Source organism: Colobus angolensis, unplaced genomic scaffold (assembly GCF_000951035.1).
Source record: "Colobus angolensis palliatus isolate OR3802 unplaced genomic scaffold, Cang.pa_1.0 Scaffold93, whole genome shotgun sequence".
Classification (NCBI taxonomy): domain Eukaryota; kingdom Metazoa; phylum Chordata; class Mammalia; order Primates; family Cercopithecidae; genus Colobus; species Colobus angolensis.
Genome location: NW_012123265.1, coordinates 1,539,383 through 1,562,537, shown reverse-complemented (window position 1 = coordinate 1,562,537; position 23,155 = coordinate 1,539,383). Strand labels below are relative to the sequence as shown.

The window sequence follows — 23,155 nt, the reverse complement described above, 5'->3', positions numbered from 1 at the left end:
TTTTTTAGTAGAGACGGGGTTTCACCATCTTAGCCAGGATAGTCTCGATCTCCTGACCTTGTGATCCGCCCGTCTCGGCCTCCCAAATTGCTGGGATTACAGGCTTGAGCCACCGTGCCCGGCCGGACAGTTCTTTTTCAAAAAGAAGCTTAACAATTATGAGAGAAATAAACCTCATTATATAAAATAAAAATATCACTTATGGTCCTCCCTTTCACTCAAAATAGCTCCCTTTCTTTGGTCCCTCTCCAAATGCGTGGGCATCGTCGGTGCTCCTCTCTGTTCCGGGCCTTCAGCAGCAGCATTTAAGATGTCTGTCCGTATTCTGCACGAGGGCTTATATCCCGTTCTGAGCCCTGGCCATTTGGGTGGGTTCCAGCTTTTGCTGGTATAAATAATTCTGTGATTTGCATTTTTATGGGAATATAACTCTTTGTTTTTTTTTTTTGTTTGGGTTTTCTTAGGATAAAATCCTGTATGTGGGCTTTGTAGTAAGGACTAGCACAGCCTATTAAAAATTGACTCTGGATCATTGTCAACCATGTTTCACAATTTAGAATCTTCGGTTATTTAAATACTTCAATTCAAAGAATAAGCCAGAACCTTTTTGTATTTTCCCAACTTTTTATTTTGAAAAATTATCAATCTACAGAATAAGTGAAAATGAACACTGATAGTCCCTTTATTAATTTAAATTTACCAGTTAACGTTTGCCACACCTGCTTTGTCTTTGTCTTCTGCCTCTCCCTGCATCTCTCTCTACACACACACAGACACACACACATGCACACACACGCTCGTGCAGTTTTTTGCAAAATCATTTGAAAATAAGTTGCAGACATCTGACACTTTACTTTTAAATACCTCAACACATATCTCCCAAGAGTGAAAACAGTCTGCAACATAAACGAACCACATGATCACACCTAAGAAAAACAGTGGTTCCATAGTATCATCTAACATATGGTTCAAAATAAAATTTCTCTGTCTCCAAAAGTCCTTGATAGCTTTTGTTTCCTCAGTCTACGATCCAGTTAGGTGTAGTGCATTGCATTTGACTGTTCTGTAAATTCCGAGTATGTTAAAGCCTTTGGAGTGTGCGCCATGGGACTATTCTGAAAAGGTTCCCCTCAAACCACGAGGTTTAAACCATTGTCTTTTCCTTCAAATGAAACATTTGGCACAGCCCTGCATGTTGGAGAGAGAGCTTTGGTGCTCCTCTGATGGGATGGGGACTGGAGCCTGCACTTGTCCCTTCCCCTGAGCCACTCTGGCAGATTGCTGCCCTTGGCCACATTATGTCTTCCTAAAGCCAGCAGGGTTCCCACAAACTTTTGGTCCACTGGCCTCTGAGTTTAGAGTTTGTTTCTTTAGCTCCTTGGCCACAGTAGCCAGCTGCAGTCTACATTGTGGACGCCTGAAAACTGGCAGTTCTCTGGTATTTGGCTCCTGGATTTGCTCATGCTGCGGCATGTTGACAGCTGACTCTGTTCCCCGTTTCAGTGGCGGGACCACTGGATGCAGTGTGTGTACTTCCTGCCACAAGAGGAGCCTGTGGTGCAGGGCTCAGCGCTCTGCCTGGTAGCCCACCACGATGACTACTGCGTGTGGTACAGCCTGCAGAGGACCAGGTGCGCCGAGCCTCGTTGGGGTGGAGGATGAGCCTCTGAAACTTGTATGTAAATTCCCCATTTACAGACCCTCTGGAGGCGCCAGTGGGTTGATTTGTGTCTAGACAGAATAATATAAGAACAAAGATTTGTGACCAATGTGTCAGTGCCCGTTCGTATGTGCCCGGGAGAGGCTGTCCTGGGTTGCTGGAATCTGTTTAGAGCAGATGCGTAGGAAAAGTCTGGAATTAGCGGGTGCTGTAACCTCTCATGCCTACTGGAGACCAGTGTCCAGATTCGTGCCCTCTAGAGACCTGTGGAGGCGCTCACAGCCCGTGTCTGTCTGTTCATCTCCTGGCCTAGTCCTGAAAAGAATGAGAGAGTCCACCAGATGCGCCCCGTGTGCGACTGCCAGGCTCACCTGCTCTGGAACCGGCCTCGGTTTGGAGAGATCAATGATCAGGACAGAACTGATCGATACATCCAGGCTCTGAGCACCGTAAGTGTCCAGCCCCTTGGCTGGTTGTGGGGAATAAGGGAAAAAGAAGTTTGTCCCCTGAGCCCCAGCACTCTGCTTATGATTTGCTAAGTTTCTTTCCTGTGTCCTCTTGTCTCTGAATGGCTTCAGCGAGCGCCTTCTGGGGTGGGCACTATGGCAGAAAGCTGGAGAGCTTGGGGCTACTCTCTGCTCTCCTGGGAGAGCCTCTGGCTGGGCTCCTGCTGGATGCCTTTGCCTTGTCAGGCACAGTCGTTACTGTGGGTGGTCGCAGTGGATTCGGCCACCCCTCTCCTCTTTTCATGTGTTGCCACATTTCTCCAGTTTTCTAAAGTGTAGGTCTGATCATGTGACTCTCCTGCCTGAAAATCTTTGCTCCCTGCTACCTGTAGCAGGAGACTCGGCCTGGGGATTACAGATGGGGCTTAGAGGGAGGCTCTCTTGAGGCCCTTGGGGGTGTGGACAGAAGTAAGTGTACACGTGTGCATTCTGGAGGATGGGGGAGGATCCAAGCCATCCTGAGTTTCTCTCAGAGGGATCTGTCACCCAGAAAGGCATCCCTGCCTTTGGGGAGTCAGTTGTGAACCCTCGAGCCTTGGAGGCTCTTAGCTGTCTGTGCTGTCACCAGACAGGGAAGAAGCCTGTTGTGATGGACTGGGAGGTGGCCTGCATGTGGGGCAGGCCTTCAGTAGGGCCTCTAGGCTGGGTTGAGGAGTGTCTTTTCTGACAGTGGGGACAAGTAGGGAGACGTGAGCAAGGCGGGCGTGTTTGAGGCTGGGGGTGGTTACTGCATGAGGACGCAGGGGCATGGTCCGAGGTCTGGGCAAGCGGGGTGAGAAGGGAAACATTTCTGACAGCTTGCCAACAGGAATCTTCTGGCAAACTGGAGGAAGCCCTGTGCTGAGGTTGCCCGTTCCCCGCAGGTGCTGAAGCCGGACAGCGTGTGCCTGTGTGTCAGCGATGGCAGCCTGCTCTCCATGCTGGCCCATCGCCTGGGGGTGGAGCAGGTACAGACGCGCACCCTTGTCAGCCTCCTGAGGTGGGCTCGTGAGTTAGGGCGTTGTGTGGTCCGGGTACACAATTCTGTGATCAAGGCTCTTTGCAAGGGCCACTGTCGTGGGTGCAGCATGCTCGGGTCAGGGGCTGGGGTTTACTGCCTGTGTGTGCGGGCAGGCGTCAGGCTGCCCCAGGGAGGGAATGAGTGCAGGGAGGGTTGTTCGGGTGTGCCCTCTGCCTTGGGATGGTCTTGTCGCATTTTAATCTTTAATTTCTTCTCTGTTAAGTGAATATCTTACAACTAATAGCGTGGTGTTCCCTTTAGGTATTTACAGTCGAGAGCTCAGCAGCTTCTCACAAACTGTTGAGAAAAGTAAGTGAGAATTGTTGTTGCTACAGTAGGAGAGGACCTGTGGGATCTGGGTTGATGGCTTTGAAGTGGCATTGGCCCGGGGGGACGAAGGAGTGGCAGCTCACTTGCACCCCTGTGTTGTCTTGGCTGCTGCCTGGAGAGCAGCCAAAGGCCTTGGGGGCTGTCACTGAAATTAGAGGCAGGCATTTGCACTCTGCTTTGTTTTTTTGTGTCTGAAGTTGAGGCTTTTCTCCTCACTTCACATAAAGCTCCTGTTGCCGTAGAACTGAGTGTAGGGTGTGTTTCTGGGACATCCGTGCCGAGGGAGCCAGTGCTCACAGCCTGATGGGAGATGCCATTTCTCTCCCTGGCCAGTAACTGGTTTCATTTCCTCCCCAAAGGGGAACCCCCTTCACCAGAACTACAGGCCCGCACTGAGTCCTGGTGTGCGCCAGCGGGAGAAATTTCTTCTGCTTTCATCACATTCTGCTCCTGATCTCATCCGTGGTCTATAGGATGCCCCCCAAGGAGAGAATTTCCACAAAGCAGATAAAAGGGGTGCTCCAGAACTATGTGCCAGAAAATTCAAAGCGGAGAATGCAACTTTGAGAGATTTTTTTTCCTGACAAAAACAATGGTATGAATACAGTAATTTTACGGTTTTCTTTCTAAGATCTTCAAGGCTAACCACTTGGAAGATAAAATTAACCTCATAGAGAAACGGCCGGAATTATTAACAAGTGAGGACCTGAAGGACAGAAAGGTGAGTAGCGGGAGCCTTTTGGCCGCGCAGGGCTGTGTTAGGGTAGGCAGCACGGCACTGAGGTAGCCCAGGCCCCACCCTATCCTTGGGGTCTCACAGTGGGTCCTCCACGTAACCTTACCTCCTAGGAGCTCCCATTGTCGAGGCTTTCATGGAGCTGCCTGGTGAGCAGATGGTTGCACTGCTCTTTTTTTTTTTTTTTTTTTTTTTTTTGGAAAACAGGGTCTCGCACTATCGCCCAGGCTGGAGTGCAGTGGCACGATCTTGGCTCACTGCAGCCTCGACCTTCCAGCCTCAAGCGATCCTCCTACCTCTCCCGAGAAGCTGGGACTATAGGCATATGCCATTACGCCCGCCTAATCTTTATATTTTTTGTAGAGTCAGGGTTTCATCATGTGGCCCAGGCTGATCTTAAACTCCTGGGCTCATGCCATCTGCCAGCCTCAGCATCCCAAAGTGCTGGGATTACAGGCGTGAGCCACCACACCTGGCTGTACTGCTCTTAGCTCACCCTCATCTCTGCTCCTTCAGGTCAGGACAGAGCCTCTCTCTTAGCTTTCCTAGGAGCAGAGCGTGTCCTTTCCTCTCCATCGCACTCCTGTCTTCACTCCCCGTCCACGGCTTCCTGCTGCAGTCAGGCTTCCAGGCCCTGAAACTGCTTCTACCAGCAACCTCGTCGTTACTCCCATGGTCTCCCTGCAGGCTTCATCTACTCTACCTGCTTGTCCTTGTGACCTGGGACTTCTTCCTGTGCTGGGGAAGTCTCTTTCCACTCACCTTCCTGACTGTCCTTCCCTCGCGCTGCTCCGTGGCAGTCTCCCCGTGTCCCCCGCTTCCCTCTGCTGCATCCTCTCTGGTAATCCTGTTCCTTCTCATGTGTGAGTCAGTAACCGTCAGAGCCGGCCTTCACTCGTTGCAGTTTTGGATTCAAATCTCATGTCCAGCTGCTATCCTGTCACTTTTCCTTGGATATCCCACAAACCAGACTCATCTAAAGCAGAGCTGTCATCTTTCATCTTTCCTGCCAGTCTTTTTTTTAAATAACAGGTTTATTGAGATGTAGTTGACATACCACAAAATTAATGCATTTCAAGTATACAGTTCAGTGATTTTTTAAGTAAATGTATGGAGTTAAACAACCATCACCCAGTCTCATTTAGAACATTTCCGGGCCAGGCATGGTGGCACATGCCTGTAATCCCAGAACTTTGGGAGGCCAAGGTGGGAGGATCGCTTGGACCCAGGAGTTCAAGACCAATCTGGGCAACATAGGGAGACCCTGTCTCTGTAAAAAAAAAAAAAGAAAAAAAAAAGAAGAGAAAAAAAGAAAAATTAACCCAGAGTGGTGGCATGTGCCTGTAGTCCAGGAGGCTGAGGTGGGTGAGGCGGGACGATCGCCTGAGCCCAGGAGGTGGAGGCTGCAGTGAGCCATTCTTATGGCAGAGCACTACATCGTGGCTGACAGAGTGATATCTTGTCTCTAAAAAAAAATTGGAATGAAAAGAGAACATTTCTGTTACCTCCCAAATTCCCGGGAGCCTGTTGATAGTCAGCATGCTCATGCCCCGGGCCTGGCAGCCGCTGGTCTGGTTTCTGTCTCCAGTGTGTTCCTCTTCTGGCTTTTCTGAAAAGTGAGCTACACAACGTGTGTGGTCTTGCGAGTCTGGCTCCTTTCACTGAGCATAATATCTTTGAGGTTCACCCATTTCGTTCTTTTTAAGGCTGCATAGCATTCCGTGGTGTGGCTGTCCATTCACCTGCTTATCGACAGTTGGATTGTGTCCAGTTTCTGGCCACTTTGAATAAGGCTCCTGTGAACATGGGTTCACCGGTCTTAGGATATGGGTCCTCAGTTCTCTTACGCAGATGCCTTGGTGTGGATTGCTGGGTCGTGTGGTAGTTACGGTCAACTTTTTAAGCAGCTGCTGAACTGTTGTTCGAAGTGGCTGTCCATTTGACATCCCCATCGGTAACGTCTGAGGGTCCAGGTTCTCAGATCCTCACCAGCACTTGGCATTGGCTTGTTTTAGCATAACCATTTTAGTGGGAGTGTGGTGATGTCTCCGCATAGTTTTAATTTGTATTTGCCTAATGACTGATGATGGTGAACATCATTTCTTGTGCTTATGTCTTGCTTGGTGAAATGTCTATTCAAGCCTTTTGCCCATTTTAAAAATAACAGTTTTATTGAGATACAATTCACATACCTTACGATTCACTCAGTGATTTTTGTGTATTCATAAGGTTGTGTAACCATCGCCACATCAGTTTAAGAACCCTTTCGTTACCCATTGGCAGTCACGCACCATTTGTCTGCAGTCCCCCAGCCCAGGGCACCCGCTCTCCTCCTTTCTGTCTTTAGCTCGCCCATTCTGGGCGTCTCGTGTGAATGGAATCAGGCAGCGTGTGGTCTTCCGCGGCTGGCCTCTCATACGGCTTCATGTTTTCAGGGCTCATCCATGTCATAGCCTGAATCAATACCTCATTTCTCTTTCTTAATAAGATTCCATTGTGTGGATAGACCCTGTTACTTATCTGTTCATCAGCTGGTGGACATTTGGGTGGCTCCTGCTTTGAGGCTGTTGTGAGTAATGCTGCTATAAATATTCATCCACAAGTCACCCTTTTTCTCCCTCATAGATGAGGGCGTAGGAGATGATTCTGAAAGCCATTGTGTGGTGTACCGGTAGACCGGGTCATGTTGAATTGGAATGGTGGGAATGGGTGTTCTTTCCTTGTTCCTGATGCTGTGGCGGGGGGAGGCCAGGAAGCACGCAGGGCAGCCCTTTCTGTCTCCCAGCATTTCCCGCTGCATCTCCATCATCTCTGACTGGCCCCACTTTGGTGCCTGTTTGCTTGGGTCTGCCCGGGGTCAGCTGCCTCACCCTCTGCCACCCCTTCCTCTCCTCCCACCCCTCCCACCCTGCAGTCTCCATTTCTTGCCTGGACTGTTTCTGCACTCTCCCAGGTCGCCTCCGTCCCGAGCACCAGCAGATTCCCTTCCACACTTCGTGGTCCTCAGCAGGATCTTCTACATCACATTCCTTCTGATTTTGAACCCCTCATGAAAGCTTTTAGTGACACCCACCACCCCCGTCGCTGCCGCCTCCGGGATGAGTCCAGCCCCTTATCCTGTCCTGGCTCCTTTCCAGCTCCACACCCTCACCTTGGGGGATCTTGCTGTCTCCTGGCCTCACTCTTGCCCCTGCTGCTCCTCCCTTGGCTGTTCAGGCTCCTTGCCATGCATTTGTTCATTTACTCACAAATGTTCACGGAACATCTGGTCATGGCACTGGCCCACTGCTGGGGATGCTGGACCGCCAGTCCCTGCTCTTGTGGTGCTCAGAGCCTGGGGAGGGAGACGGAGTAAGTCCTGAGATAAAGTGTCCAGTGAGGGTTGACAGGATGCCACTCCGGAAGCCCCTCTGGCACATTTATTTCTGGGGTCCCGCCATGACCCCCTTCCTTGCTTTTTTCTGTCGCATGGGGTCAGCTGCACTTTGTCTGCTTCCCTCTTCCACTCTGCTCTCCTGAGCAGGGGACTCATATCTGGTTGTATTCTTTAAAGCCTCCAGGGCAGGTACAGAGCGCCTTCCTGCCTTGCTTTTTGACTGAGGGAGAGAGGGACTGAGGGAGGGAGGGAGGGAGGGAGGGAGGGAATGAGTGACTGAATGAGTGAGGGAGGGAGGGAGGGAGGGAGTGACTTGAGTGACTGAGTGGCCTATTGCTCCCTGTTCCTGTGAACGCTCCTGACACCTCCTGACACATGGGCCCTGCTTCTCGCCCTGCTCACCAGGTCTCTCTCCTCCTGGGTGAGCCGTTCTTCACTACCAGCCTGCTGCCCTGGCACAACCTCTACTTCTGGTACGTGCGGACCGCTGTGGACCGGCACCTGGGGCCAGGCGCCGTGGTGATGCCCCAGGCGGCCTCGCTGCACGCTGTCGTTGTGGAGTTCAGGGTAGGCCACCCGGGGGTGTTGCAGAAAAAAGCAGAGGAGGCAGGTGGGGAACCTTGTTTTCTTGCAGGAAACTTGGGCGCCTGTAGAGCAACTCGGGCCTTGATGATTGGAGCTTGTGTTTTCTTTCTGTGTCAGCACACTGCGGGGTTGAATAGAAGATGCTTGCCTTTTTAAAAATGCGATAATTTGACATATGAAATGGAAATGGCTGAGTGTTGTCGTTTTACAATTGTGGCTTATCAGAATAATTAAAAAATACAAATTAAACATTTCAGAAGCCATGCCGTGTGGCCTGCTCTGCTCTCATTAAGAGCCGAGGCTTTAGTTGTTAAAAGCATTTTGAGATGGGAGAGTCAGCTGCTTTATGCAAGAAAAAATGGAAAAGCTTCCTTTTAATTTTCTCATCAAAGCAGAACCACAGTCAATAAAGTCATTTTGGGAAGGGCAGTTTTATTAAAAGGATTTCGAAAAGCTTTACCCTGGATGGAGAGCGTATCTCGTTTGATGAGAGTGGTTTTCTCTCTTAGCTTAGTGGCTCCATCACAAATTCTGGGCATTTCTCCTGTGTTACTTGTTTACCTAATCAGATTTCCACATGAATACTGGTTTTCATGGCCAAAGAGGGGATGTCATGATCCATGCGTGTGACCAGGAGGAAGGGAGGGAAGGCTGTGTGGCCTGAGTGTCCTCTGGATTCCTCTTGGCAGGGCCTTTTTCTTTCCCCGGCATCCTCGTGAACTGGAGATGATGCTGGGGAGAGAATTGGCTTACAGATTTCTTCCTGAAGAAATGGTGTTCAGGATGGCCCGGACAGGAGTGTGCAGTCCCCAGCCTGGTAGCTTTGGCTGACTGTCCCTTAAAGGAGAGGACTCAGGTGTCATGTCGGAGCTTGCAGGTTCCCGCCCAACCCAGTCTGTTACAGAAACCGCTGTGGATCTTTGTTCTCTCTGAGCCCCTTCATGCTTGGGGGTCTCTTTCAGGTGTGCAGGGAACAGCAAGATGTGCGTCTTGTTCTTGCTGCCGCACTTCCCTGTGCCCTGGCGGGCGGGTGTGGACGGGGCTGCTCCTTCCTCACAGGACCTGTGGCGGATCCGGAGCCCCTGTGGTGACTGCGAAGGCTTCGATGTGCACGTCATGGACGACATGATTAAGGTAGGCAGGGCCACACTGCGCTGTCCCACCCACCTGCTCCTGTGGCACAGGCCTCTGACAGGGTCCTGGCTTGGGCAGCACGGGCTCTTCTGTTGGGGGCAGTGAGGTCAGGTGCTGCCATTTTGTGTGGTTCACCATGAGCATTGCTTGGTACCAGCCCTGTTCTTGGCTCCGTGCTGTCACCCTGAGTCAGAATCTCCACTGGGCCCGCACGTCCTGTCATTGGAGCTACCCCCGCCAGTGCCAGCAGCTTGTTTCCTGTTGGGGCAGCCTTTCCAAAAACAGTCTGGGAACCTTCTTAAGCAGTCATTTCCACGGTGGGGGCTCCATTCCCGGGGAGGGGTACCTGAGGAGTGTCCCACAGGTTATTTACATGGTGTAGGAGTTGGCAGCGCCCTGAATAGTAGTAACTGGGCCTACGTTCCCCAGAATCATGGGCCGTCCTGACAGTGCCAGTGGTTCTTGGATTCGTGGGGACTGAAGCTGAGAGTCCTGTTCCATCCATGTGAGAGGGGCAGGGTGAGGAGCATGGGCCGTGCTGTGTATTAAGGAAGTGCACGTGGCTCCTGCTTGTCATCCCAGCACTCTGGGAAGCTGAGGCAGGTGGATTGCTTGAGACCAGCCTGGGCAATATAGCAAGACCCTGTGTCTACAAAAAAGCTAGGCATGGTAGTGCACACCTGTATTCAGAGCTACTCAGAAGGCTAAGGTGGGAGGATGGCTTTAGCCTGGGAGGTCGAGGCTGCAGTGAGCTACATTTGCGCCACTGCCTCCAGGCTGGGTGAGAGAGGAAGACCCTGTCTCAAAAAAAAAGAAATCTCATGGACACCGGAGGAGCGGGAAGCAGCGGCGGCCCCGCAGCAGCAGCTGTGCACGGGGAGGTGGGGCTTTTCTGCTGCTGCTCACCTTTCCATTCACATTTTCCCACAGTGAACATGGATTGCCTGTGTGTGAACACTTTTAAGTAAATTAAACCTAGTGGATATTTTCAGTTTGCATCTTGCCTGCCCCTCACAGCAGATCACTGTTCCATGCTTCTAGAAATCTCCTTCGTGCTGAGCCCTACATGCTCTGGATCCATGTGCTGTATTCCTCCCTTGGGCCCCTGCTCTTGGCCTGCCCAGCCTGGCTGTCCCCGTCCCCTCTTGGTGACACGGTTCTGCCACTCTGGTCCTGGTCAGTGTCTGTCTCATGTGTGCCCGGACAGATGGCCGAGAGCGGTGGGTATCCCACAGTGGGGCGCCAGGCATGTTTTTATGCTTTCCAAATCCACCCGCCCTTCCCCACCCTCAGCCTGGCCCTTCCAGTGCCCTGTCTTAGACCTGGCGCCACTTCACACGACCAGCCAGGCCCAGGGCCCTGGGCATCCTCCCTCGCGAGTCCTCCCATCCCCTGCCATTAGTCTTCGTGCTCCCGGCGAGCCTCCAACCCGGGCTGTCCCCCGACTGCTGCCGTCCTGGTTTGGGCCCCTCCTGCTCTGGCCGTCCTCCACAAGGAGCCCACATGAACTTGTAGATCTGAGTCTGGCCACATCCCCACTGCAGGAATGCCCCGGATAGCTCCCCACGCCACCCCTGCAGAGTGGCCCAGCTGGCCTGGATGCCCTGGCCTGCTCTCGTGGCTTAGCTCTATCCTCAAGGCCCCCTCTGGCCCTTCTGCCGGCTCCCATTTGACTGTCGGCTCCCCTCCTCCAGGCAGCTTTCTGCATCCCTCCTGGATGCAGGTGCCCCCAACCTGCCTCCAGGCACCGGGGCTGTACTGTCACACATTTATCCCTCCCCATGGCCTGGGGCCCACCTGTCAGGGCCACACAGCTGTGGCGGTCACCAAGTTTCTAGGTGCTGGGTGTTCTCACCAGTGATGTAGACATGTGGTCCTCAGAACAGCTTGAGACAGGCGGCACCACCCCATCTTAAAAATCCGGAGAGCGAGGGCTCAGAGCCAGAGGTGCCTGGGGAGCCACTGATGAGACAGGAGTGGCAGAGACAGGAAGCGGCTGGTCTGCTGGGCGCTCGGCATCTTTATGGGAGAATACACAGCCCTTGTGACTGCAGTCAGTGGGAGCCAAGCCGGGGAGGGGTCCCTCTGTCTGGCTGCCGGCCTGTCTCTGCAGCCCCCAGGCCCCTTTCTGTTCGCAGCGTGCCCTGGACTTCAGGGAGAGCAGGGAGGCTGAGCCCCACCCACTGTGGGAGTACCCGTGCCGCAGCCTCTCCGAGCCCCAGCAGATCCTGGCCTTTGACTTCCGGCAGCTGGTGCCCCCACGGCCCCTGTGTGCCGAGGGCACCATGGAGCTCAGGAGGTGGGTGTAGGGAGGGCCCGGGGGGCAGGGAGGGGCTGCCGCGTGCCCTTGGAGTTCTCACCCCCATGGTGAGCACAGCTGGCCTGGGAGACGCTGACACGTGGATGGGGTATTCGTCCTTCCCACGACCTTGCCCTTCCCTGTCAGAGTGGTCCTACGTGTGTGGTGGTTCCCACGGTCCCATGTGTGCCAGTCGGCGGGGGGAGCCAGGGAGGGCTCTGCTCACTCCCCACAGCTGAGGCTCCCTTATTGAATCACACCTCAGAAAGATGGGAGCTTAGTTCCTGTGGTCACCGATGCACCGTTTTCCTGAACCCTCCTGGGAGCTGAAGCAGGTCAGGGTCAGGGAGTGCTGCTGGCGTCCAGGCACGGGCAGCCCTGTCCCACTCCGGCCCTCACCCCACTCTCGCCCGAGGAGTGACTTCTTCCCCGGAAGCACCTCCCAACTCGGGACAGGCAGCCAGGCAGGGCGGACGCCGCCACCTGAGCTCCCAGGGTTGCTGTCTGGGCTATCAGAGGGGCTTTCCAGCCTTCAGTGCCAGGCTGTGCCTCAAGCCCCCCGGACCCTGCAACCACACTGGCCCTGCCCCGTGTGTGGCCTGGCTGCAGGGCTCGGGTTGGCTCAGGCAGGGCTCGGCTGCGGCTGTTCTGGCTGGGGTTTTTCTGAGGAACATTCAGTTGGATGCGGCACTAGGAGCTCCCGGAGGGGCAGGAAGGAAATGGGGAAAACCACAGGTTTCTGGAAAGCAGCAGGAGCTGCAGCCGTGCCCCCCTGCCTCTTGTGTGACTGCTTCTGCTGGGCCCCCCTCTCCTTGGCAGGCCTGGGAGGAGCCACGCAGCAGTGCTGTGGATGGAGTACCACCTGACACCGGAGTGCACGCTCAGCACTGGCCTCCTGGAGCCTGCAGCCCCCGAGGTAGTGCCTGCGCGCCGAGCCCAGTGTGTGTGCAGACCCTGAGAGCAGGCGCCGCCTGGGGAGGCCTCCCTGCCCCTGTGCTCCGGGTGTGTCTCACAAGTTCTTCGGGCCAGATGATGACCCCCCGGGTGGTTCTGGGACATCTGGCCCCTGCGCAGCTTCTCTCTGCTGCGAGCTGCTTGGCCTGGAGCCTGGCCAGGAAGGAGGCTCAGGTACCAGGGAGCTCTCACCATCTTCCTGCTCTTCATCCTACAGGCAGGCTGCTGCTGGAACCCCCACTGCAAGCAGGCTGTCTACTTCTTCAGCCCTGTCCCGGATCCCAGAGCACCGCTGGGCGGCCCACAGACGGTCAGCTACGCGGTGGAGTTTCACCCCGACACAGGCGACATCACCATGGAGTTCAGGCTTGCAGACACCCCAGACTCACCACTCCTAAGCAATAAAGTGGCCTGAGGGCTGTGGCTTCTGAGTGGCTCATGGCTTTCTAGTGGGGAAGGCTGAAGGCTCTCCTCTCCTCTGCGGGAGCTGCTCAGCCTCGGGGATGGGAGAGACTGCGCCACGTTGTATCTTTGCACTGCTGGCCTCTGGCTCCAGCTGTGGCAGGGAGCATGAGAGGGTGACTGAATTTGGAGCCCTGGAGGGGTGGGGGAGACCCCCCTGCTTGTGCTTCTGAGGTGCTGAGAAAGCTCCAGCATGGAGACATCTCTCCCCGGCTGGGGAGGAAGTGGCACCACGGGGGGCTTGTGGGGCTGGCGGGTGGGGTTGTCCACGCCACCCTTGGCGAGCAGTCCCCATGGCAGGAGCCTGTCCTGCCCGTCCCACTCGGGGATCTCCGGGTCCCCCGTCCCACTCGGGGATCTCCGGGTCCCTGCTCTTCTGGCTTCTGCTAGGAGGGTGGAAACACTGAGTATGGCTGGGTCTCTGGGGCTTGAAGACCCTGGCTGGGCCTGGGTTCTGGCCCTTTCACCTGCCGGGTAACTTCAAGCCACATCCATAGGTGTCTGGCCTCAGTGCTGCACCAGCTGGTAGCCTGCCAGGACCTGAGACTGGACACAAGGCAGCTGTCCCAGAGCAGTTACTGAGATGCAGACCCAGGAAAGCGGCTATCAGGGGAGCCGGGAGGCAGCCCTGTTCCCTGTACCACCCTCGGATTGGAAAGCCCCTCCTGCAGGTGGGGTACAGCAGGGAGCAGCCCCGCTTCACCAGAGAGGCCAGAGGCGCCGTGGCCTTGCTTCTCTCACACACTAACCCCCTTTGGTTATGTTCCAGCTCTCAGGTAACAGCAGACACCAAGTGAGAACCCAGTGAGTGGCCTCTGGCTCACAGCTCAGGAGGTGAGGCTTGTGCCAGGCCAACCGAGCTGCCTGTATGAGCTGAGTTCTGGTGTCCTCGGATTTAGGCAGACTTGGGCAACTCCTGTCCTGCAGTTGGAGGCAGGACCTCCATCCTCTGCCCCCAGGCGTGCCCCTGAGGCCTGGCCCCAGCTTGTCGCTGAAATAAGTGGAGAACACCAGCCTTGAGCCTCACAGTTTTATTTTCTGCTCGTTATCCATCCTTCCTTTCAGCACCAATAAGGAAAAAGAACACCTCTCATCTCAAAATATTTTATCAGGTGTCAAGATTTGTTTTTCTTCTAGGGAAGAACCGTCTGGATATATATCGGATAATGTTACCAAAACCGTACGTGTGCGTACCATAGAAAACCCCTAATGTCCCGTGAAGATACAATACAGAAAAAATACAGAAATTAAAAAAGTTTTTTTATAACAGTATTTCTAAATCTCAGCAAGTTAAAAAGCAATAGTTAAAAAGCATCAAGATTAATATACTTAAAACTTAAGGTGGTTATGGACAAATGAAAATGAACATTTCCTTCCTCAGCGGCCCCCGCGCCTCGTAGCTTCCTTTGAGACTGGGCCTAGGGCAGGCACAGAGCCTTGGTGTGGGCCTCGGGTGACCCGTGTGCCCACCCCTGCTAGGCCTTAGATGCCACAGAATCTGAGATTCAGCAATGTTTCACTTAAAAAAATCAGTGGAAGGGCCTGGCCTGTACACAAGGCCTGGGAATCCACAGGCAGCCACTATGAGACACGTGGGTAGGGGATCCCGGCCTTGGCGCTGAGGGAGGTGTGCAGGGGCCTGGGGGCCGCACGTCCTTACTCTGGACGCCAGGACCTGACTAGGCAGAGGCAACCCTGTGATGACAGAAAATGACTTGCCTAAGGCTGCCTGTGATGTGAGGTGGGAGGGGAGGAGCGTGCGGCCCTGACTCCCACGCCTGCTGCCCGGGGTGCCTGGGTGGGGAAGCTATGCTGGGGTCTGGTGTGGGGGCCCTGCCTGGGCCTCAGCTGCTGTGTGTGTGCAGGCAGCCAGCACGGGCTCGGGGTCTAAGGGTCCAGGGCCAGCCCAGTCGCTTGTGTGAGCAGAGTCCCAGCTGCTTCTGGGAGTCGGGGGGGGGGGGGGGGGGGGCTCCACAGCATGAAGCCCAGTCAAGGTTCACAGGCCAGACCCGTGGAGGGGCGGGCCGAGCAGAGAGCCCAGCAGGACGCTCGCCCTCAGCAGCCCCTTCCTGGCTCTGGACTCTAGGGGGCAGGGCTTGGACCCAGGCACAGACGGTGCTTCCCAGGCCAGGTGAGTTCAGCCAGGCCAGTGTCACAAGGATGCACGTCCTAGCGCCAGGCTCCCCGGGCTCCGCAGCGTCGTCTGCCCCAGCAGAGGGCTGGGCGTCTGGCTGGCTGCGTGGCCTCCTCTTGGTCCCTCTTGCAGCTCAATGGGTGACAAGGCACAGCATCAGGGCACCAGCACCAGGAGGGGCTGATAGCAGACAGCAGGTCCTGGTGCTCCCTCCAGCCTCGCCAGGTAAAGCCAGCCCTGGGCCAGGCTAGGTACAGGGCCAGGGCACCACGAGGAGCGGAGGTCAGCGGGTATTGTCAAAAAGTCCCTCAAGTTGAGTCTCAAACTTTGAAACAGACAAAACCTTCGCGGCATGACAGGAGCAGCCCTGGCGTCTGTTAAAGGCAGGTGGGCAGAGGCAGTGCTGCCGAAGGGGCCTGGGGGCTGGAGGCAGATCGGGGACCACAGGCTGTTGGCCAGCTCTGCCATGCAGAACCTGGGTGCCAGTCTGGGCATGCGGCAACTGTCAGCCTTGCTGCCCCAGCCCGTGCACTGGTGAGGGCCAGGCTGCTGTCTGCACCTTGGCTTCCTGCCTCCTAGGCCGGGGTTCCCTTGTGGCCTTGGTGTTGGCTGGGGTAGCTGTTGAGGATGGACCTGGGAGACCAGAGCCGCAGACCTAGGGGGCAGGCAGGGGTTCCTGAGCTCAGCCGGCACGCAGGTGGGGCATGTCCCCAGGGAGGGATTGGTCCCGAACCAGAGAGGTGTCCGGAGGGGAGAGAGGATTGGCAGAAAGAGGAGGATGTGGTGGCTTTGATAGAAGAGAAGCTACAAATAGGTTATTTTCAAAATCAGAATCCCCCCACCCCCCTTTATGCTGAGTCCCTTCTTCCTGTTTTTAAAAAAAAAAAAATAGTGGATGCTGTCTTCTCGGATTCCCCGTTTATGGCTCCACTGCCCAGATGGGAGGCGCCCGGAGGAAGCCCGGGGCGCCAGAGCCTGCCGGACCCTGTTGTGCCTGGGCTGGCGAAGGGACCCCGTCTCGGGAAGAGCAAAGTTCTGTGAGTGACTTACAGACCCTGTGAAGTGAGGGTTGGTTTTGTGATTAACCTTTTTCTGTTTTTCTTTTTAAAATGTAATCGCCCTTGAATGGGAGACCCTGGGAAGAGCCCTGGGCTGGCGGGTAGAGACGCAGCCCTCGGACCCTGCGGGAGCCGGCCCACACTGGAGGCGGGAGAGCTGGTGGCCATGCCCGGGAAGTGCTTCTTTGGCTGGTTCTGATTGTGTTTGGAGTTTGGCCTTGGGTGAGGCCCGAGCAAGGGGTCTGTGGCTACGGTGTGGCACGTGGCATGCGGGCAGCGTGCATGCGAGGGTGCAGGCATGCGAGACGACATTGGCAGCAGACAAAAATAAAGAACCCTGGACGAAGCTTAAGAGATACAGAGAGTACATGAACCCGGTCCTCATACTAACCCACGGGTTACAAACTCGGTTGTGCTGTAGATTTATAGAAAATCACGTTGTGAAAGAATGGCACTGGTTAGGCAGCCGGAGGCTCCCGGGGCGGGCCTGACTCCTCTGTCTGTCTGCAGTGAGGCCCAGAGGCGCAGAGCAGCGCAGCTTCCAGGTTCCCGGGCACTGACTGTGGCTCCCTCCCTGTCCCTGTCCTCCTCCCCCAAGCACCGGGAGCTCGATGGAGGGGACACGGCCCAGGGATGGGCTGCGGCTCCAAGGGCTGGCAGAGGCCCCGCTGCTCCAGACGGTCTATGCCTCGTCCTCCCCTGAAAACACGGTCAGTCGCATGGCTACTGGCAGGTGGTCCGTCAGGCCGGACAGCTGGGTGATGAAACTGAATTCTTCCACCTCCTGGGGTGAGCGGGAGAGGGGAGAAACGGCCTTGGTCAGATTCCAAGGGCATCCTGCAGGGAGCGGGCTGGGGATCCCCAAAGTGAGGCCCCTGGCTGGGGTGGGCTGGGACCTGGAGGACCTGGGGCCCTAAGGGTTTGAGGGAGTGACGGGGCGTGGGGTCTCAGGGAGTCAGCTGTCGAGAGCTGCAGGGCCCAGGCCCCACTCTCTCTTTGCATGGGCCCGCCCGACTCACGGCCTTCCAGTCCGGGCACAGCCCCTCCTCTGCGTGCAGCATGTAGTCGATGCGCCGGCCGTTGCCCTTCAGCAGCTCCTTCCGCCCCTTCTGGCCCGAGCTCTTGCTGGTGGGAAACGCCAGGTACTCCCTGCGGCCCTCCTCGCTCTCCAGGACCCTGTCCACACATGCAGGAGGCAGGTGAGCCCCCATGCCCACCCCTGGGCCTGGCAGGAGCTGTGTGTGGAGCCACGGTCTCCCCCCCAGTGTGGGAGCAGGTGGTGGCACCAAAGCTCTGGGTTTAAGATCTGTCTCTCCTGCGGGCCCAAAAAGGGCCTCAGCTGGGGGCGGGCCCAGTCGCCTGCGGGTTCCTGGCTGAATCGGGGCTCCGGAGCCTGTCGAGGTGTCCTGTCCACGCCAGCCTGGCCAGCACTCCCTTTCCCTTTCTGAACTCGGACAGAACTGATCCCACCCGTTCCCCAGAATGGGCTTCTGCCCTGAGCCAACAGGGGGCTGTTTTGGGGAGCTTGGTCTTTGCCGTGAGTCTTGGGGACCCCTGTGACTGTTGTTCCCAGGTTGACGGGGCTGATGGAACCAGGAGAGCACCTCCGAGGAGTCTCATGTGGGGCTGTCCCTACGTGGCTGTGTGACTCTGCTTATGTCACCGAGCCTCCAAGCCTCCGTCTCCTCCTCTGAAACGAGAGTGGTTGCTGTGGGCCCCGAGACACTTCAGGGAACAGGCTGTCATCCCGCTTCTGAGTGAGGAGACCCATGATGGTGCTGGGGATCCACAGTGAGGGCAGGACGCTGGAGCGGGGGGATGTGACATCTGGAATCCCTTTCTGGCACTGTTGCCCTGAGACAAGCAGTGTGCCTGTCTCCTTCCTGTCAGCCTGTCCCCTGGGGCCTCAGCACCACTGGGCCGGAGGCTTAGGAGCCCCTCCTGGGAGCCCCCACTGCAGAGGGCAGGCTTGGGCCAGGGCCTGGGATGGGAAGTGCAGTGGTGAGAGACCCTGCACAGGCCGCCAGGTCAGTGAGTGCCTGGACGGATGGAAAAGGGGCAGCCAGTGAGGCGGGGCCTGCAAACATGGGCTTCCACCAGGTTTTCATCAGCCTTAAGATAAATACACTAATGACATTCGGAACATTGTTACAGCTCAGAAATGGAATCCATCACTGTCCTTTGCCTTTGATAATTAATTCCAGCATCAATGATCTGAGAGTTACTGGTAGTCATTTTTTAATCATCATCATAAAAAGAATTTTCTCAGCATAGGATGATGTTTCAAATTTAGTCTATAATCTAATTAATTGGCTCAAATTAGCCGCAAGGAACCATGGCCGTGACTGCAGTCTCAGGCTGTGAATCAGAAATTGGTTCTGCTGTTGGCCTCTCAGATGTGTTCTTTACGGACATCTCACCGGGCACAAGAGTGAATGCTGGCTGGGGTGGAACTGTGTCTGCTTTGAAAATGGTCGGCTGTGTTATTGCTGCTGGTGTCTGTATTTGCCTGATTGGTACTGCAAGCTACCAGGCTGCCTGCAGCAGGCGCCATACCCAGCAACTCTTTCACAGGGGTCGACCTGTGGCCTGGGCCTGGGACATTCCAGGCCCTTTCCTGTACCCAGCAGGCAGGGGCCAGCTCCTGAAAACAGGTTTAGGAAACACCCCTAGAGATTTAGCAAGGCCAGTCCCCTGGGCGTAAGGGCCTGACGTCCACCTGCCCGGCCCAGCTTCCGGCTCTCAAAGGTGGGATGAGGGACAGGTTTCCGCCAAACAAAAGCCCTCATGAGCCCAAGCTGAGCTCTCCCGTGTGGGTCCCGCCCAGGGCCTCAGTGCCTTGTCCCCAGCCTGGCAGTGCAGTGCTTACTTCTGCAGGTTGTCGGGGGTGCACACGTCCTCATCATACAGGCCATTCGTGTCCAGCAGAGTACCTGCGGGGGAAAGGGGACGACAGCGGTCGCTGCAGGTGGGGCCCAGGCAGCCTCTAGGGGGTGGTCTCTGTGGGCACGGGCTAGCCAGGGGCAGCAGTGGGGCCCTTGCCAGCAGTGGGGTCTTGGGGGCAGGTCCTAGTGGTCTTTGAGGGAAGCCTGTGGGGAGCCCAGTCCCCATCCTCCTCCCCCAGCCCCAGCTCACCGATGGCCCACGGCTTCTCCTCCCCGGGCCCCAGGCGGCAGGGGTCCCTGTAGTGGGTGAACAGGGAGTGCTGCTGCTCCAGTTTGTCGTCTGTGCGGGGAGGGAGGAAACGCTGAGGCATCAGCGGGCTTTGCTGTCCCACACGACCTGCGCCCCTGCTTCCCATCAGTTACTCCCCACGTGCTGCCAGGTCCCCGTCCTTTAGGCCACCGCCCCTCGGTGGGATCTCGGTCCCAGTCAGGTGCCCCCGTGCTTCATTTGTCACTGCTTTTCTGTGTCCTTGAGAACACCTCCCCGGCACACGCCCTGGTCTTCAGCCTTCCCTCTGAGGACAGTTACAGTGACCACTGTCCTTGGACAGAGGAAAGAAGGTCCCCACAAGGTCTGTATGGTCATCGGATCCACGGATCAGTTATTTACAGCAAGTGTTTGCTCTTTTACCCTAATGGTTCAGATCCCTGTGCAATCACTGCCTGGCTGTGTGACCTTGGGCTGGTTCTGCACCCTCTCTGAGTCTCAGCTTCCTCCACCACACCACGTGGAGACATGCAACGCTTCCCTCTCAGGGTTGTTAAGAGACTTAAGTGAAACAGCAATTAGAATGGCAGCTGGCTCAAAGTGAGAGCGCGGCACCCCATTGATGAGTGTTACTAGTGGACTCGTCCTGCGTCTGCTTCAGAGGCCCCCAGCCTTCCTTGTCAGAGGTTCATTTTTAGGGCATCCCTGTCTCCAGCTTTCTAGGCAGAGCGTGGGCTCTTCCTGTTCTAGGATTTCCAGGGGGCAGAGAAATCAGTCTTGCTAAATACCCCACCCACACACTCTCGAGGAGCAGGAATTCTCTGAGCTGGTAACGAAGTCTGTCTAGCTGTGACTGAGCCCACAGCCTCCCCAGAGCTGGAGACCTGAGTGGGGAGGAGCCCGGCCTCACCAGAAGAGCAGTTGTCAAAGTTGAAATCTCCGCAGACGACATCAAATGCCACCAGCTCCTCGGGGTTGGCTGCGCTGGACGAGGAGGTAGATTTTCGGAAATCAGCCAGCCAGTCCTGAAGCAGGTCCAGCTGCCCACACCGGATGGCGCTGTCCTCTGCAGGGCAGAAGTACAGAGACTGGATGATGAAGCTCGCCCCAGACCCCAGCTAGGCCCCAGGCGCTGATCCCATCCCTAGAAAATCACAGGCGGGTGGCAGCCCTACCTTGCGGGGCGTGCAGGTGTGTGCAGGCGATGTACCCAACGATTCTTTGGTCCTGAGGTGTGCTTCCCACCTGCACCTGGGGGAGGAGGGGGTCAGTGCTGCCACCTGCCAGTTGCCGTGGCCCTGAGAGCACAGGACACTGGCAGTGCCCACCCATGAGGTCAGACCCTCACAAGCCAGGCTCCTGGCTAGATTCTGGGGCCCGAGTAAGGACGAGACGCGTCCTGCTTCTAGGAGCTTACGGATCTGGGCCGGAGGCGGATGCTGAAAGAAACTCTCGGCCTGTGGCCTGGGGAGTGCCGGCGGCCATCTGTGCAAAGTGTGGGGGAAGTGCCGAACCGCACCAAGGCTCCCCCGAGGCCCAGGCCCTGCCATCTCCCAGTGACCAGCATGGCCACGCCTCTCAATTCCTTGTCCACTCCTGCCTGTGGCTCTTTCCTCCCTCCCTCAGTCACACCCTGGTGCTCTCTCCCTCTGAAATCTCAGGGGGTTGCCCCTGTGCCATGGTGTGGCCTCAGAGCCCACCCCACATGGTAAGAGGCCCAGACCCTGCCCCTCCTGGCCTCGTCACCTTCTGGCTGCATCGTGAGTCATCTGCTTTACAGGCCATGGTCCCGTCGTCCCCAGTCTTGGATGAGAGCTCCCTGGTCCGTGTCCTAGGCCGGCCCCTGAACACCCCTGGCTCCATCCTGAGCCCACTATGGCGGCAGCCTCTTCAGGCCTCCCCTCTGCCGCAGCCTCCTGCTTACCTCCTTTACCCAAGACAGAGCCTTCCACCCGCCAGGTGGCTGGTGACCCTGGCAGGCCCCCAAAGACTGGCTTAATACAAATGAGCCTCTCCACTGTACCCACAGGCAACTCATAACTGCCCTACCCCAGGTGGGGGCGAGATGGGACCCTTGTCAGTGCCCGGCCCAGGAGAGGTGAGGGATGGCCATGGAGACACCCTGCACAGAGAGGTTGCTCGCCGGCTCCTCATCCCCTGTTCCTGGGATTCCCTCCCTCTTGTGCCTCTGTGCCCTCCCCAAGCTGTGCAAATCCATTCCAGACTGGGTTTCCCAAGATGAGGAGACCCCAGACCCAAAAAGCACTCCAGGGAGGTGGCTGGGCAGGACACGCCGCCTGTCCCAGTTGTGGGCTGAGGGCTGAGGGCTGCAGGGTGGGTGCCCTGCATCTGTGGAGCTCACAGCAGCGCGAACACCACAGCCTATCTGCTCCGACAGCCTCGGTCGGCTCTGTCCTTCCTTTGCTGCTGCGGTCAGTCGGGCTGGTATTATCTCCTCCCTCTGGAGGTCCTCAGCAACAGGTGCTCCTGGCCTTCTACAGCTCTTCATCGCCTTCCCAGCCCTAACATGCACAGCCTTCCTTCCCCGGCACCCAGGGGTATGGAACGTCTGGCTGTTCGGCCCCATAGGTTCACCATTCACTTCTTGCTCACAGACCCAAACCTTAGCCTAACAGCATCCCTGCCCCCAGAATGGCTGTGAGAGCACGCAGCATTGATGGTTCTGCTGCACAAACAAAATATTTATGAAGCTGCCCTGCTCAAAAGCCCACATGAGGCTGGGCACGGTGGCTCACGCCTGTAATCCCAGTACTTTGGGAGACCGAGGTGGGCGGATCACCTGAGTTCAGGAGTTCGAGACCAGCCTGGCCAACATGGTGAAACCCCATCTTTCCTAAGAATACAAAAATTAGCAGGCGTGCCAGGCACAGTGGTTCACACCTGTAATCCCAGCACTTTGGGAGGCCGAGGCGGGCAGATCACAAGGTCAGGAGTTCGAGACCAGCCTGACCAACATGGCGAAACCCTATCTCTACTAAAAATACAAAAATTAGCTAGGCATGGTGGTACGTGCCTGTAATCACAGCTACTCAGGAGGGTGAGGCAGGAGAATCACTTGAACCTGGGAGGCGGAGGTCACAGTGAGCCAAGATCATACCACTGCACTCCAGCCTGGGCGGCAGAGTGAGACTCTGTCTCAAAAAAAAAAAATTAGCTGGGCGTGCATGCCTGTAATCCCAGCTATCCGGGAGGCTGAGGCAGGAGAATCTCTTGGACCTGGGGGGCGGAGGTTGCAGTGAGCCAGGATCCCCCATTGGACCACTCTGGCCTGGGCGACAGAACCAGACTCCAACAGAACCAGTCTCTAAATAAATACATAAATAAATAAATGGCCACACGGGGGCGCCATCTTCAGGCAACTACTGCTCCTCCTCTGTGAGGATCATCTCAGGCCGGGCGTGCTTGTGCTGGGTTGGGGAGGCACATGGACATTTCTTTGCTGGGTCCTTATAACCGCTCAGGCACGTGGTAAAGTGATGCCACTTTTACCGTTGAACACACTGAGGCCAGAAGTGGAGTCGTGGGCCGGGGTCACAGGCTCACGTGGTGTAGGCAGCTTCCAGTGGGGTCTGTCGGAGCTGCTCTGCGCTGCTTTCTGAGGGACTGGTGTCTGCCAGGTGTCTTCTCAGCAGCCCGTTTGTCGGTCTTAAGGCGTAAGCCTCTCACTCACCCAGCACTTGGTGTCACCTGCCCCATGCTGCGTCCCGGGCAGGGTCGGACACCTACAGGGAGGCCTCAGACTTGGCC

General features: G+C 56.2%; 2 protein-coding genes across 3 annotated transcripts in view; one reads left to right on the top strand and one right to left on the bottom strand.

Annotated features, from left to right (window-relative positions):
• PRMT7 (protein arginine methyltransferase 7) overlaps positions 1 to 13,011 on the top strand; it is a 47,900-nt gene extending 34,889 nt beyond the window's left edge. For both annotated transcript variants that reach the window (XM_011932050.1, XM_011932049.1), the window contains 10 exons: positions 1,504 to 1,631; positions 1,974 to 2,109; positions 3,030 to 3,113; positions 3,428 to 3,475; positions 4,128 to 4,217; positions 8,014 to 8,175; positions 9,253 to 9,327; positions 11,466 to 11,626; positions 12,446 to 12,542; positions 12,798 to 13,011. In XM_011932050.1, the coding sequence (XP_011787440.1) occupies positions 1,504 to 1,631; positions 1,974 to 2,109; positions 3,030 to 3,113; positions 3,428 to 3,475; positions 4,128 to 4,217; positions 8,014 to 8,175; positions 9,253 to 9,327; positions 11,466 to 11,626; positions 12,446 to 12,542; positions 12,798 to 12,995 (1,179 nt within the window). In that variant the 3' untranslated portion in view covers positions 12,996 to 13,011. The remainder of the gene's footprint in view (positions 1 to 1,503; positions 1,632 to 1,973; positions 2,110 to 3,029; positions 3,114 to 3,427; positions 3,476 to 4,127; positions 4,218 to 8,013; positions 8,176 to 9,252; positions 9,328 to 11,465; positions 11,627 to 12,445; positions 12,543 to 12,797) is intronic.
• Positions 13,012 to 14,056: 1,045 nt separating this feature from the next.
• Positions 14,057 to 23,155, bottom strand: part of SMPD3 (sphingomyelin phosphodiesterase 3, neutral membrane (neutral sphingomyelinase II)) — a 92,446-nt gene continuing 83,347 nt past the window's right edge. The window contains exons 5-10 of the mRNA XM_011932004.1: positions 20,563 to 20,638; positions 20,298 to 20,453; positions 19,370 to 19,459; positions 19,104 to 19,167; positions 17,254 to 17,410; positions 14,057 to 17,018 (exon numbers count right to left, since the gene is read on the bottom strand). Coding sequence (XP_011787394.1) covers positions 16,917 to 17,018; positions 17,254 to 17,410; positions 19,104 to 19,167; positions 19,370 to 19,459; positions 20,298 to 20,453; positions 20,563 to 20,638 — 645 coding nt within the window. The 3' untranslated portion in view covers positions 14,057 to 16,916. The remainder of the gene's footprint in view (positions 17,019 to 17,253; positions 17,411 to 19,103; positions 19,168 to 19,369; positions 19,460 to 20,297; positions 20,454 to 20,562; positions 20,639 to 23,155) is intronic.